This window comes from Pseudophryne corroboree, chromosome 9 (assembly GCF_028390025.1).
Source record: "Pseudophryne corroboree isolate aPseCor3 chromosome 9, aPseCor3.hap2, whole genome shotgun sequence".
Classification (NCBI taxonomy): domain Eukaryota; kingdom Metazoa; phylum Chordata; class Amphibia; order Anura; family Myobatrachidae; genus Pseudophryne; species Pseudophryne corroboree.
The window spans coordinates 65,206,530-65,222,374 of NC_086452.1; the positions used below are offsets into that span (position 1 = coordinate 65,206,530).

The following is a 15,845-nucleotide window of genomic DNA, read 5'->3' on the forward strand; positions in this document are numbered from 1 at the left end:
TTTATTGGTTTGTATGGGCCCTCTTGCAACTTTTACTAAATACATAGAGGTCTATTCAAACCTGGACGCAGCCATGCATCTGGTCTACGCATGCGCACTGGCTGCATTGTGTGCGCTTGACCCTTCCCTGGAAGGATGCGGCCGCAAGGTGATTGACAGTGGTGGCTGTCGGGGGGGAATATTGACCAGGCGTTTTTACGGGCATGGGGGACAAAACAGGGGCATCTGGAGCGGCTGCTTGACGTCACATGCAGCCGCTCTGTGAACAGAATGGCGCCGGACCTTCCAGTGCTGGGAGGCCCCACACACATGCTGGGTGTCCTTGCCCTGTTCTGGGAGGCCCCCAGCATGTGAGTAAATGGACACAGATCTTGCTGCGTCCATTGAATAACCCCCATTGCTTTGTTTCTTCTGTGCTTTTCAGTCTGTTCTAGATAGTTTCAGTTGCAGTTATATATTTTGATCACCCGTGGTAATAAGACAAAGCTGCTCTCGCTGTTCATTTCTATCCAATGCAATTGCACATTGAACACACAATTGGGGATGCGGTCAATTTATCTACAATCAAATTCCCGACGATCAAAATACCGACAACCATTGCAAAATCCTGACATTGTCAAAATACCGACAGTTAAAATACCGATTAGGTCAAAATACCGACATTTAAAATGTTGACAGGTCAAAAAGTCGACATTCGTTTTTCATGATTTTATCATTGAAACCAACTTGTTCATACTTTACCATCCCAGTGGACCTGTAGGGGGAATATAATAATGTGCCGAGCGCAGCGAGGCACCGCGCCCGAAGCATGGCGAGCGCAGCAAGCTATGCAAGGGGACATGGTACACTTATGCGGTGTCCATTTGACCTGTGCCGACATACACACCAAAAAACACAATAAAAAACTCGTGTCAACTTTTTGATCTGTCAACAATTTAAATGTTGGTATTTTTACCATGTTAAGGATTTTGACCAATCGGTCAATTGTTGTTGGTATTTTCACCATTGGGATTTTGATTGTAGATATATCATACTAGACCCCTCAATTGTGTATGATGATATCATGACATGTTTTACAAGCACTGAACAAATACTGAAAGATAAGCTATGAATTTAGTAAAAGTTGCAGATGAGTATGTAGATGTCAATACATTACAGTTTTCTGACCGTGAAACTCCCCCCCATTTTTACTATTGCATGGGGCCGATCTCCCCACTTCACATACAGGATGACAGACATGGCCCTTAAAAAAATATGCCAATAATTTACCCTGCACAGAAACAATATAGCCCACCCAAATCTTACTCTCTCTGCACATGTCATATCTGCCCCCTCCCCCTGCAGTGCACATGGTTTTGCCCATTAGCTAACAAATTTGCTGCTGCGATCAGGTCTGAATAAGGCCCTCGGTCTTTGGGGTCCCCTAACAGTTTCATGTTTTCCAGGTCTCCTAGCTGGTACATAGGTGTATTCAATACTAACTCATTGTAATAGTTCTACAGAAGGTGTAGAAAACAAGAATTTTTAAATTAAAATGTAAAAATATGCTTACTAGTTTAGAGCTCACCTGTACAGTGACTTTTACAGGTGAGACTGTCACCAAGTATATCTGCTGTAAAACACCCAGGAAAGCAGCTGACAAGTTGGATTAAATAAGAGAACATTTGGGCGCAGGAGAAGATGTGACCACAGAAAGATGAAAAAAGTAATAAAACAAAAGGCATTGATCCAGTGCGCTTGCCAATCCAAGGTCTGGGGCGCAATATATACACAGACAAGATAGATAGATAGATAGATAGATAGATAGATAGATAGATAGATAGATAGATAGATAGATAGATAGATAGATAGATAGATAGATAGATAGATAGATAGATAGATAGGTACAGTAGCGGATCTTGCCACGGGCAAGCAGGACTTTTGCCCGGGGCGCCGCCGCCATCCAGAGGGCGCCGCACCATGGCAAGATCCGCTGCTGCTGTGCCCCCCGCTGCCCGCTTTGTCCCGCTGCCCGCTGTGAAGATAACTGGACGCGTAGCGTCTAGTTTCTCTTCGTGGAGAGGACCTTTACTGTGCGGTGCGCGATGATGTCATCGCGCACCGCACAACAAAGGTCCTCTCCACGAAGGGAACTAGACACATAGCAGCGTCTAGTTGCCTTCGTGGAGAGGACCTTTGCTGTGCGGTGCGCAATGACGTCATTGCGCACCGCACATCATTTCAGCGGCGCTACTACTGTACAGGGGGCGTAACTGACTACACCCCCTGTATGAAGCCACGCCCCTATTGCCCGCCCGGGGCGCAATAAGCCCTAGAACCAGCCCAGATAGATAGATAGATAGATAGATAGATAGATAGAGAGATAGATCCACCCACCAAAGAACGAGGAAGCACTTGGAGACTGGTGCAAAACTGTTCAAACGTGTTTGAAATCCACAGCATCACATATCAACGTTTCGGGGATGTACTCCCCTTCATCAGGATACCAACAAGTGCATACAGTGACAAATAAATACCCCCACTCACCCAACAAGAATCCCCACCATGGATCTCCGCAGCCACGCCGTCCCCAACTCCGATGTACACACTCTAGGGTTACATAGTTACATAGGTTACATAGGTTACATAGTTCCACTGGAAGTTACATCACGGGTCACTAGATAGATAGATAGATAGATAGATAGATAGATAGATAGATAGATAGATAGATAGATAGATAGATAGATAGATGCCCCTGTCAACATTAAACTCTTTGCAGACGCAGTAGCAATATTGACATCATTGGATGTTTGGTCACAAAACTGCATCTGTAAATCACATGATGTCATGTTTTTGGCGTAATGTTTGGCCAGTGGGAGGCGCTATTCTATTAGTTGATAAATGATATTTATTTTACCACGCCAAGCAGAGAGAATAAAATAAATGCAAGTATGCTAAAACAAAAAATTGGGCACTTGTGCCCATATCACAGCATGTTACGCTACAGCACAACTGCAGTGTCAGAGCCAATGGGACTATTAATGATCTGAATTAAAAATGCAGTTGGAAGACTGCCATGTTCTTATGTATGGTGCAATCTTGTTAACAGAGCCAGCCAACCAGACCAGCCCCAGCGATGAACACCACCCAGTCTGTCTATGTTTATCACTCAGTGATAACTTTGGGGTCTATTCATGAAGCAGTGAAAAGTGTGGAGAAGTGAGCCAGTGGAGAAGTTGCCCATGGCAACCAATCAGCTGCTATGTACAATTTTACAGAATGTCCTTTATAAATGTTACCACAACACTGATTGGTTGCCATGGGCAACTTCTCCACTGGCTCACTTCTCCACTCTTTTCACTGCTTTATGAATAGACCCCAGATGGCTCTAAACTCTCATTTCATGTGTTACTTTTTTGTTGAATATTATCAGTCAGGAGAGAGGATGCTATTTGTTTTTATGCCGCAGTTTTGTCATTACAAGCTTGTTAGTGCCACATAAATAAATAATTATGGATGATAAAAGAAAGATTCAGAAGTTAATGCTCTGCGCAATTATTACGCTTAATAAGGCTAATATTGAACTATTGAACATAAGTTTTTTGAAGGACTTGCATAAGTCCTTAAAAAGCTAATGAAAAAATGATCTGCCAGCTCGACCTCAGGTGAAAAGGAAGAGAGCCCCCTAAACAGGCTTCTAGATTTCATTTTTATAGTAAATAGGCCTACAGTAGTACTGTATATGTCAGTCAAAGACACTGGGAAGGTGTGTATTGTGATGACTGACAGGTAACTCAGCTGTGTTGCATTACAGGTGGGTCCAGTCCTGTCCAGACACCTGGGCCAATCAGAGAGCAGCTCTCATCCCAACCTGTGCCCAGGATCCGGATGTCCATATAAGCAGAAAGCAATAAGAATATAAATATGCAGCCTCTTCAATGGACTAATTACCTGACTCATCGGATTAGTTTGTTTTATGCTTGTTTGTTATTCCTTTTTCTGACTTCTGAGGTCCCCGCCCTCCCTTAGAGGAAGAAAAGCCGTCCAAGCCTGCCAACCAACAATACATAAAACATGCAGAAATAGTGGAGCATCTTCTTGGCAGAGAGTAAGTCCCTCTCCAGAAAGATCCAGCGCTCCTCTAGCTACTGCACACCCACAAAGCTACCGAACAACATGGCAAAAAATATCAATGCGAATGGTATATATACTTTTGTAGACCAATACAGTTTTGGATATTATTTTGGACATACAGTATTGGTCCATATTTATCAAGCTTGGAGAGTGATAAATTGCACGGTGATAAAGCACCAACCAACCAGCTCCTGTCATTTTTCAAACACACTCTGTAACATGGCAGCTAGGAGCTGATTGGCTGGTAGTTTATCACCTGCAATTGATCACTCTCCAGGCTTGATAAATCTGGTCCATAATGTGCAATAAAAAAAAACATCTATAAGTGTCAGGCAATAAAGCACATTGCACTTGTAGCACGATGTACAGCCATGAGTCTATTGTCCCCTATAGGGAACTTATTTTAGACTAAAAGGTCTTCATATGTAACTGATCACTAACCTACCTACTTGTGAGCTGGATATTTCAGCTGCCATGTAACTAGTGGATTTCGGCTCTCACGCCATCTTCCATATACTGTATCTTATATCAGCAGTTACCAAACTTTTTTGAATCACGGCGCCCTAGGGCATCTGAATTTTTTTGACGGTACCCCCTAGGCCAAAAGTTTCTTATTGAGAAATCCAGAAATAAATATTAAATTAAGTAAGTTGTGTTTATATGTCATCCTTAGGGTCAGTTGTGTGGTGAGGGACAGGATTTGCTTCTGTTTGTCCACATATGTTATGATTGGCAGCCACCAGCACTGGTTTTTTCCTGTTACATTGATCATAAATAATTTGAATTGGTCCTGGACCACCAATCCAAGGGCATTGGGTATGGGATGCCGGTGGTCAACATACCGGCCGCTAGAATGACGGCAGGGGGGCTCGCTGCACTTGCCACGCTGCGGGCTCAGTGGCTCATCACGAGTAGGAATAGCCCCTGTTAGCTGATTCCGGCTGGCAGCATTATCTGTGGTCGGGATCTCGACTGCCGACAATGGAACTACATTCCATCCCAGTCACTCCTGCAAGTGCTCCGAGCAGTAGCGTGTGGTGAGGTGAGGCAGAGCCTTTCATGTCATACTAACATTTGCACCAGTGTTTTGAATGTATAAAGTACATGAAATATACAAAAAATATATTAGAAATATATTCTTTGTATTGATCTAATAATTTTTATAGTCAAAATTCTGGAGTAAGAAGTCTATGACAGGTGAGGCAGTGCCTAACTTTACTACACATCACTGATCAAATCTTATCAAATTTCCAGAAGTATATACTGCTGCACCTGTGTATACTGTCCACATGTATATACTGCTGCACCTGTGTATAATGCCCACATGTATATACTGCTGCACCCGTTTATAATGCCCACATGTATATACTGCTGCACCTGTGTATACTGTCCACATGTATATACTGCTGCACCTGTGTATACTGTCCACATGTATATACTGCTGCACCTGTGTATAATACCCTACATGTATATACTGCTGCACCTGTGTATAATGCCACCTGTACACTTTGGCTCATACATTGCATGTAAAACTGGCTCTGGTGCTAGCCAGTGGCTCCTCAGCCATTTACCTCACGGCACGTCCCTGGCACCGAGGCACTCCGGGATGCCACCGGCACACAGTTACAGAACCACTGCCTAATATACAACACTATCTAGAAAAGGGGTGGGGAACCTTTGTCCCTACAGCTGTTGTTGAACTACACATCCCAGCATGCCCTGCTACAGTTTTGCTATTTGGCCATTCTAAAACTATGGCAAGGCATGCTGGCATGTGTAGTTCAACAGCAGCTGGAGGGCCAAAGGTTCCCCATCCCTGATTCTAGAACTTGGGAGACAGCCATGACTGTGTTTGAATTTGTTGAAACATTGTTGCAGAAGTCTTTAAAACTGCAAGTGCTGCAGGAATATGGTGTGTAAAGTGTGGGATTTAAACCATAAGGCTTTATTCACGTCTCTGTCATCAATCCTGGTTCTAATTTACAATAGGCAGAAGCATTATAATGGGGATGAGGAGGATACTACTATATGCCGTGGAGACCATAATTCCTTTAGCTGCTCTCTGCTCAGATACAAATATTTTCAGCACTTTCAGCATTTTACATGGAATCGGAGTATATATATATATATATATATATATATATATATATATATATGTTGAAAGATAAGCCCGGCACTCTGTTCGTAGTCCAAATTTTGCCCCGGTGCCTCCAGTATCGAAATCAATAGTAAATAAAGGAGTCTGCGGCACTCAAGGTCTTATCAAAAAGCTGATTATTATTGAAACATCAAAACAGGGACATCGACGTTTCGGGGATTTCAACCCCTTTTTCAAGATGTGTGGAAGCGTCACATCTTGAAAAAGGGGTTGAAATCCCCGAAACGTCGATGTCCCTGTTTTGATGTTTCAATAATAATCAGCTTTTTGATTAGGACCTTGAGTGCCGCAGACTCCTTTATTTACTATATATATATATATATATATATATATATATATATATATATATATATATATTTATTTTGTACCCAATTCGAGCTCAATCTCCCTAACACAAAATGTAAATCCAGCTGAATCTGGACCCAGCCTGTAATGAGTTCTAATATCACAGCAACACACAACGTGCAGCATCATCTATTGTATTGTACAACATAACAATATGAATCCATTATGTAGTTGCTCTTCAGTGAGTTGTAATTCAGCCTCACCAATTATGAGCTCACCAGGAAAACGTGAAAACATTGTAACATGAATTCTAACTGTGGGCTTAGGCTGATATAGTGAATGAGGGTTGGAGGGCATTATGGAATGCCCACAGGTCAGCTGGACAAGTAGACGTGGCAAAGCTGCTCTAATAGCTGCTATATTTCCACCAAAAGGCAACATATTAAAATAATAATTGGGATATGATTTAAAATACAAAGTTGATTAAAGTTTGATCTGTCAAGATGGAATTATATAGAGGGCCATGATTGGCCACAGAAGGGCTGGCAACAGAAATCTTGGGCCCCTATATATATATATATATATATATATATATATATAGGTAGAGCCTAGGTATATATATAGTGCATCCGGAAAGTATTCACAGCACTTCACTTTTTCCACATTTTGTTATGTTACAGCCTTATTCCAAAATGGAATAAATTCATTTTTCCCCCTCAAAATTCTACACACAATAACCCATAATGACAACGTGAAAAGTAAAAAAACTAAGAAATCACATGTACATAAGTAGTCACAGACTTTGCTCAATACTTTGTTGATGCACCTTTGGCAGCAATTACAGCCTCAAGTCTTTTTTAATATGGTGCCACAAGCTTGGCACACCTATCTTTGGGCAGTTTCACCCATTCCTCTTTGCACCACCTCTCAAGCTCCATCAGGTTGGATGGGAAGTGTCGGTGCACAGCCATTTTCAGATCTCTCCAGAGATGTTCAATCGGATTCAAGTCTGTGATCTGGCTGGGCCACTCAAGGACATTCACAGAGTTGTCCTGAAGCCACCCCTTTGATATCTTGGCTGTGTGCTTAGGGTCGTTGTCCTGCTGAAAGATGAACCGTCGCCCCAGTCTGAGGTCAAGAGCACTTTGGAGCAGGTTTTCATCCAGGATGTCTCTGTACATTGCTGCATTCATCTTTCCCGCTATCCTGACTAGTATCCCAGTTCCTGTCGCTGAAAAACATCCCCATAGCATGAAGCTGCCACCACCATACTTCACTGTGGGATTGGGATTGGCCAGGTGATGAGCGGTGTCTGGTTTCTTCCAAACATGCATCTGGCATTCACCCCAAAGAGTTCAATCTTTGTCTCATCAGACCAGAGAAATTTGTTTCTCATGGTCTGGGAGTCCTTCAGGTGCATTTTGGCAAACTCCAGGTGGGCTGCGATGTGCTTTTTACTAAGGAGTGGCTTCCGTCTGGCCACTCTACCATACATGCCTGATTGGTGGATTGCTGCAGAGATGGTTGTACTTCTCGAAGGTTCTCCCCTCTCCACAGAGGAATGCTGTAGCTCTGATAGAGTGACCATCAGGTTCTTGGTCACATCCCTGACTAGGGACCTTCTCCCCCGATCACTCAATGTAGATGGCTGGCCAGCTCTAGGAAGAGTCCTGGTGGTTTCGAACTTCTACCATTTATGGATGATGAAGGCCACTGTGCTCATTGGGACCTTCAAAGCAGCAGATATTTTTCTGTGCCCTTCCCCAGATTTGTGTCTTGTTACAATCCTATCTCAGAGGTCTAGAGACAATTCCTTTGACTTCATGCTTGGTTTGTGTTCAGACATGCACTGTCAAGTGTGGGACCTTATATAGACAGGTGTGTGCCTTTCCAACTCATGTCCAATCAACTGAATTTACCACAGGTGGACTCCAATTAAGCTATAGGAACATCTCAAGGATGATCAGTGGAAGCAGGATGCACCTGAGCGCAATTTTGATCTTCATGGGAAAGGCTGTGAATACTTATGTACATGTGATTTCTTAGTTTTTTATTTTTAATACATTTGCAAAAAATCTCAAAAAAACTTTTATCACGTTGTCATTATGGGGTATTGTGTGTATAATTTTGACGGAAAAAAAAGAATTTATTCCATTTTGGAATAAGGCTGTAACATAACAAAATGTGGAAAAAGTGAAGCGCTGTGAATACTTTCCGGATGCACTATATATATATATATATATACTCAATGAAATTTACTGCACTATATAAGAGGCTGTTAATAAATGAATATAGATTTATTAATTTATCTATACACGTATATAAATATGTATATCTCTCCACACCAGTCTTTTGCTCCCTCTCTCCTTCCTCCCACACACCCCACAGTCTGTCTCTCCCCAATGACTCCATTCTGCATTCCCAGCTCCCCCACTCAATCCCGAAGCCCTGTATTTCCTCACCATTCCACTTTTACCCTGGGGAGAGACTCACCTGCGCTACACTCCCCAGTACCCAGACCCGAACACCGCACAGCAGATACCATGTGACCCTCACACCCCACAAGAAGAGGCTGGTGCAGGGCACAGTCACTGTGTGTGAGAGGCTCCTGTCCTCTGAGGCTGCGCCCACACCACCTACAGCTCGCTGCCCTATTTGGACAAGACGGATCATCCCTGCTGGGCACCAAGTGGTGTATCCCTTGGGCTCGGTACAGGTGTCCCCTTTGACCCCCCCACCTCTTGCCGGCCCTGGGCCAGAGGAATAAACTTGTACGTCTGTGGACAGTTTACAGTAATTCTCCTTGCTGGTTAGAAGCTGCCACATAGATTATCCCAGTGCCCGCAGCACAATGGCTGATTATATAACCTGACACAGGACATTTCCCGGCTCTACTCAGTCTTTTTATACATTTTGGAGCTTTGGGAAAATTGGGAGTTCTCTGCACAGTTGGGCTCATTTTCTTTCTGTGTTTTATCATTGATAATAACTATTGATATTAATAACAATACAGGAAAATGTTTCTTCCCCTCGGCCAATATGCAGGTTGCAGTATCTCCTTTGCCAGAACTAATTTCTAGCATATGTGTCCTGCTGAGAGTAACTTTCTATGTTCAGTTCTTGTACTAGGAGAGTTGCGTGTTCTGCGTCCATGGGACCTCCCCACAGATCTCTAGTGAGTGAGATTCCACTCTTGTCTCTGGTGGTGAGCACACCTCTGGTCACTGCCTACAGAGATACCTGACCTGAGTGACCTGCACTTATTATATGCAGGCTGCGGGTCCATCTACTGTATGGCCAGATGCAGGCAGTGCGGCTCATGTCCAATACGGGGGCATAATGTGTCTATAGGGAAGGCACATGTAGGAATAGAACTTTCCCACAAAGGAGAAGCTGTGGCAGGAGGTCTGTTCTGCATTCAGTAAATGGGGGAACCTTACCCCATAGAAGCCACAGGTACTCCCAGTGTCGGACTGGGGAATGTAGGGCCTACTGGGGGAATGCAGTGGTAGGGGCCATGTTTAGAGGTGTGATCAGTCTGCAGAGGGGGTGTGGCCTGCCACCTCATTGGTTTGATTTAGAGAGTGCAACGCCTGGGCCCTTTCATAAATATATACAGTAAATTCAGCTGCTGCATGCATGATAATGTACCAGATTACTTATCAGCAATGCACTGTAGAAAATACATCACAGTCCTGTATAAGTAACATATGTATAATGTATAATTCAAGTGCACAGTCTGGAACCTGATCCTTAGAGCAGGAGGATGGCCCTCAGGCAGTGGGACCCACCGGTGGTTTCCCCTGTACCACTGTGGGCCAGTCCAAGCCTGGGTACCCCTGCCTAATTCTCACCTGAGTGTAGCCTCCACCAGTGTTCCCAAATGTATACAATCAGTGCCCTTTGCCGCACAGATGGGCAAAAAGAAAAACTCACCTGACTTATCATAGACACAGTAGTTAGAGATGGATTGACTCATGTATTAATAGTGTTAGTGTATATTTACAATAAAGTCCTGGGTATGTACATATATTAAAACGGTTATCCTGTGTCAGTGACCATGTGAATTTATACTGTGTTAATTCTCTGTCAGTTATGATGTGATTTTATACTGTGGGCAAAGAGAGATATTGGCATTACTGGGCTGTAAAGTTTGGGGGGTGCCTATCAACAGAGGTTGCGAAGGTTGATGGTCAGAATCACCTTAGACTGTAATTAAATAAATCAGTTTACACTAGGAGTTCACTAAGATAGCCTGTATGCAAATATACATAAGAATACAATAAGAATACACGTATACCATTCTCAGAAGTCAGCTTGTATAACCACTTAAGAGACAGCTAAGAAACAAATAGTGACAAACACGGTTTTATTGTACAAATATTTACAAAATGTATTATGAGGCAGTGCCAATGGTACCTGGTTTCCCTTCCACAGGGAAAAGAGCGAGAATAGTGGATGAAACAAGAAGTATTGTACAAAAAATAAACTAATAATAGATCACCTTTGTCTGCAATAATGCGACGTTTCTTGAATATGTAAAAAGTTCTATGCAGTGCACACATCCAGTTTGTCCATTAGGTGGCGCTGTTCTGCTACCTGTAGCGCCCCATGAGAAGCGCTCATTAGACTGACAGTAATTGCACATTAGGGTTAGAGCAGCGCTTTCAGAATACTTTCATCAAATACAAATAACCCACAAAAGTCCTGGGCCCCAATTCCCACCCCCGGCTTTCTAGACTCTTTAAGTATAATCAAGAGTATAAAAAGTAGCTGAAACTTCCAGATCAGCAAAGTAAAAACTTCAATTTACCTTACAAAAACGCAAGAAGCTAAATTACAAATATTGTACAAAACGCAGGGAATAGGCGGATCCTCTGCATACTTTTATATTATATAAATTTATAGATTTCCTCTGTCATCTGCTGAGCAGGTGCCTCTTTAAATAGCAAACTGTACAGCCATATATACACCCCTGTAAGAAATGAAGTCCTCTGTGTATAGGCAGTGTCTCTGAGGTGTCACATGTGTCGCTTCATGTGCAGGGCCAGGTGGTCGGACCTGGAGAAAGCCCTCTCGCACAGCTGGCACTGGAAAGGTCTGTGGCCAGTGTGTTTGCGGAAATGGCGAGTGAGTTCGTCCGATCTGGCGAATTTCCAGCCGCAGCCCTCCCAGTTGCAGTGATATGGCTTCTCACCTGGGGGAAGAAAGACAAGAACATATTAGTTACATGGGGTGGGTAGGACGGGGAGATGGGGGTGAGTCAGGGTTGGGCATAGCCATCTGGGGCACATCTAGAAAACCTGGCATTTACCTGTATGTGTGCGCATATGCGCCTTCAGGTGGGAGCTCTTGGTGTAGGTTTTGCCGCATCCAGGGTACTCGCAGCTGTGGGTGGCCGTTCTCTTGCGGGCCCAGGATCTCCGGCCCCTCTTGGGTTTGCAGTCATCAGGGGGGTTCATGGCCGGGTAGAACTCCAGCAATGGGGAGGATGGAGGGGTGACGATCATGCCGTGCATGGCCGGGTGGACCTTCATGTGCTCCCTGTAAACACCAAACTGTCCGTGGAACTGTGCTGCTGCCTGGCCGGCAAAGTGCGGGGGGTAAGGCTGGGCCAGCTGGTAGTGCTGTTGGCCCATGGTGGGCATGATGGGGAGGCAGTGCAGGTCCTGCATAACGTGACAGTCACTCAGGGACATCTCCTCTGTGGGGCTGACCCTGTGCTGGACATACGTGTGCCCCCCTAGCTGGCCCTGCAGGTGCATTATGCCGCCCCCCTTGTGCTCCATCATGGGGCCCATGCAGTCGGGGGAGCCGGGGGACGGGGTGCTCAGCATGCAGGCTTGCTCGGGTCTCTCCTTCTTGATGTTGGCCCCCAGCTGCTGGATCTGCTCCACGGATAAGTGCAGAGGGGCATCCAGGCCGGTCACCCGTAGCTCGGTGTAATGGCGGCTGTGCAGGGGCTTCAGTCCGTACTCCGGGGGTGCATCCATGCAGGGCACATCTGGGGTGAGCAGCTCTGCCACATAGCTGTGCTGGGGGCTCCCAATAAAGCTGCCCGCCCGGTATTTCCTGCTGGCAGGGTACGAGCCGTCACTGTCATAGGTGGTGCTGCAGCTCTCGGGGGTCTCTGGCAGGGGGTAGGTGCCCCCATGGCCCGAGCTGCCCCCACTCTGGTTGCTGGTAGTGTGGGCCAAAATAAAATCCAAATCCACGAACTTTCCCAGATCATCCTCCTCTTTCTTGATGCTGCAGGAATCGATCATAATGTAGCCCATGTCCTCCATACTCAGCTCCTGGGGGGGACAGAGAGGTCAGAACAAGACCAACAACAACAATAATAATAATAATAATAATAATAATAATAATAATAATAATAATAATAATAATAAAAGAAAAAGAAGAAGAAGAAGAAGCAGCAGCAGCAGAAGTAGAAGAAGAAAAAAACAAATAGAATAAATAAATAGTATGCTATAGGTACAGCACAGATATTACACCCCTAATTCAGATTTTATATATATATATATATATATATATATATATATATATATATATATATATATATAACTCAACAAGATTCAAAGTTAATTACATACCAACATATGAAGAAATATACACTAATTATAATTGTGGTAATAGCTCTGTTGGTGGTGCTCCCAAGAGACAAAGAAACAGGTATAGTTTGGGAAAGGTAAGTAGACTGTGTGTTGGGGCACTCATGATAAATTCATTTAAAAATAAAAAAATAAAAAAGGAAAAACTCTATTAGTATGCATTACCTCATCTCTCTCTTCATACATTACACAACAGAAGAAAGTGGGTAAGTGATGGCATGCATATGTTTTATCCAATTAATTAATTCTGTATTCATTGGATAAATCATCTGCATGCGATCACTTACCCACTTCCTTTCACTGTGTAACATGTAAACATTATTCTGAATACATACTTATAAAGTGTAAAACAATTTACATGAAATTATCATATAAGAGTGCCCCCACACACAGAGGTTACGTGTCTATCCCAAACTATAGAAATAATATAAACAAACAATATACATAGGATAAATATAAATAAACATGAATTTAGACCTTTACTCCCAGTAGGACCCTAATGCTTTACATTTCCGTTTTCAAAACCACAAGTTGCAAAATAAACAAAAGTATTAATAGACAACATAAAAGAGGGCAAAACATTTGTATTGTAATTTTTATTTCATTAATAAAGACTGTAAATGAGATTTACAGCAGGACGTGGTGCAGTGTCCAGCACAGGTCTCTGCGTTATTATTACTGGGAACCTGTAAAACGGGTTCATCTCCTAATAGTCATATAACAAACAGTGCGGCCGCTGTACAAACACATCACAGCCCGCTCAGGAGTCTCTTCCTCCCCAGCCTGAGACACACATTCCCGGGACACTGCCCGGCTCTATAGCAGGACACACAGCCCGGGCTCCGGAGGCTGCAATGTAACTATTTACTAAGGAGTCTGAACCGATACATTGTAACACTGACCCAACTCTGATACACTGTAACACACTGACTCTTATATCACACTCCCTGGGTGCATCTGTAACTGCTGGATACAATGTAACACACTGACTCCTATATCACACTCTCTGGGTGCATCTGTGACTGCAGGATACAATGTAACACACTGACTCTTATAACACACTCTCTGGGTGCATCTGTAACTGCTGGATACAATGTAACACACTGACTAATATAACACACTCTCTGGGTGCATCTGTGACTGCAGGATACAATGTAACACACTGACTCTTATAACACACTCTCTGGGTGCATCTGTAACTGCTGGATACAATGTAACACACTGACTAATATAACACACACTTTCTGGCTGCATCACCTGTCCATAAGAAATCTCTGAGATCACTGCAGGATACAATGTAACACACTAACATATAACACTCTCTGGATACAATGTAACACACTGACCCCTATATCACACTCTCTAGATACAATGTAACACACTCACTGGATACATCCCCTTGGAATAAGGAATCTGTGAGATCACCGCTGGATACAATGTAACACACTGACCCCTATATCACACTCTCTGGATATAATGTAACACACTGACCCTATATCACACTCTCTGGATACAATGTAACACACTCACTGGATACATCCCCTTGGAATAAGGAATCTGTGAGATCACCGCTGGATACAATGTAACACACTGACCCCTATATCACACTCTCTGGATACAATGTAACACACTGACCCCTATATCACACTCTCTGGATACAATGTAACACACTGACCCCTATATCACACTCTCTGGATACAATGTAACACACTGACCCCTATATCACACTCTCTGGATACAATGTAACACACTCACTGGATACATCCCCTTGGAATAAGGAATCTGTGAGATCACCGCTGGATACAATGTAACAAGTGACACAAGTGTGAGAAGCTGTAACTTTCCCCCCAGCCAGTAGCAGGAGACTCACCGAGACTGTTCCGAGCTTGTTCTCAGCTGGCTGCAGGCTGGAGAATGCCAGTGTCATCCTTGGAGCGGGCACGCCAGGCAGGCGGGTGACTGGGGCGCAGGGGGCAGCTGTGTCCTCCTGCTAAATCCACAAACTTTCTTAAACAACTAATCTGATTCTGAGGTGACTGCTGCCTGTTATGGTGCATGCCTTGTGATGATTGGCCGCCAGCTCTATTGATATGCATGAGTAGTCTCACCTGATTGGCTGCCCACTGTCTTTATACATATAGTGTAGCCCCACCCATAGCCCCAGGCTGCTGTCACATCTCATTACCCTGTAATAACAGCAGCACATGCGTGGATCTGCCCCGAGTACTCGCACCACACACTGCAACTTCACTACACACTAGTACTAGAGTCTCTGACACAGGAATACTCTCTAATTAAATAATGAACTTGATTTTATGTATAATGGTCCATCTTGAAATTATATATATATATATATATATATATATATATATATCTATATCTGTATGCATATATCTATAAATATCTCTCTCTCTCTCTCTCTCTCTCTCTCTAAATAACTAACTATCTAATATATATATATATATATATATATATATACATACATACATACATACATACACCCACACGTACATACACAATATAAGAATTTGTACATCTTTTTATCTCCTTATGGAGACTTCTTCCTAGTAAATGGATCCAGTTGGGAGACTTATCTCTCCAACAAGCAGCAGAGATCTGGGTAACAGAAAGCAGAATCCCCTGCGGAAGGGGGGCCATCATTACTATGTGACTGC

At 43.5% G+C, this 15,845-nt stretch overlaps 1 protein-coding gene across 1 annotated transcript; it reads right to left on the reverse strand.

The window, feature by feature from the left end:
* Positions 1-10,908: 10,908 nt before the first annotated feature.
* Positions 10,909-15,216, reverse strand: LOC134957500 (Krueppel-like factor 4). Its single transcript, XM_063939473.1, has 3 exons — positions 15,041-15,216; positions 11,871-12,852; positions 10,909-11,753 (listed from the first exon to the last, which is right to left on the reverse strand). The coding sequence occupies exons 1-3, from the start codon at positions 15,095-15,097 to the stop codon at positions 11,578-11,580; spliced, it is 1,215 nt and encodes a 404-aa protein (XP_063795543.1). The 5' UTR covers positions 15,098-15,216; the 3' UTR covers positions 10,909-11,577.
* Between the last annotated feature and the right edge of the window lie 629 nt (positions 15,217-15,845).

Bases quoted from the DNA above. Each gene is read 5' to 3' on its own strand.
- LOC134957500 (XM_063939473.1), bottom strand. From the start codon at position 15,097: ATGACACTGGCATTCTCCAGCCTGCAGCCAGCTGAGAACAAGCTCGGA. The intron at 12,853-15,040 runs GTGAGTCTCCTG...TGTCCCCCCCAG, and splicing joins ACAAGCTCGGAACAGTCTCG to GAGCTGAGTATGGAGGACAT. The intron at 11,754-11,870 runs GTAAATGCCAGG...TTCTTCCCCCAG, and splicing joins GCATATGCGCACACATACAG to GTGAGAAGCCATATCACTGC.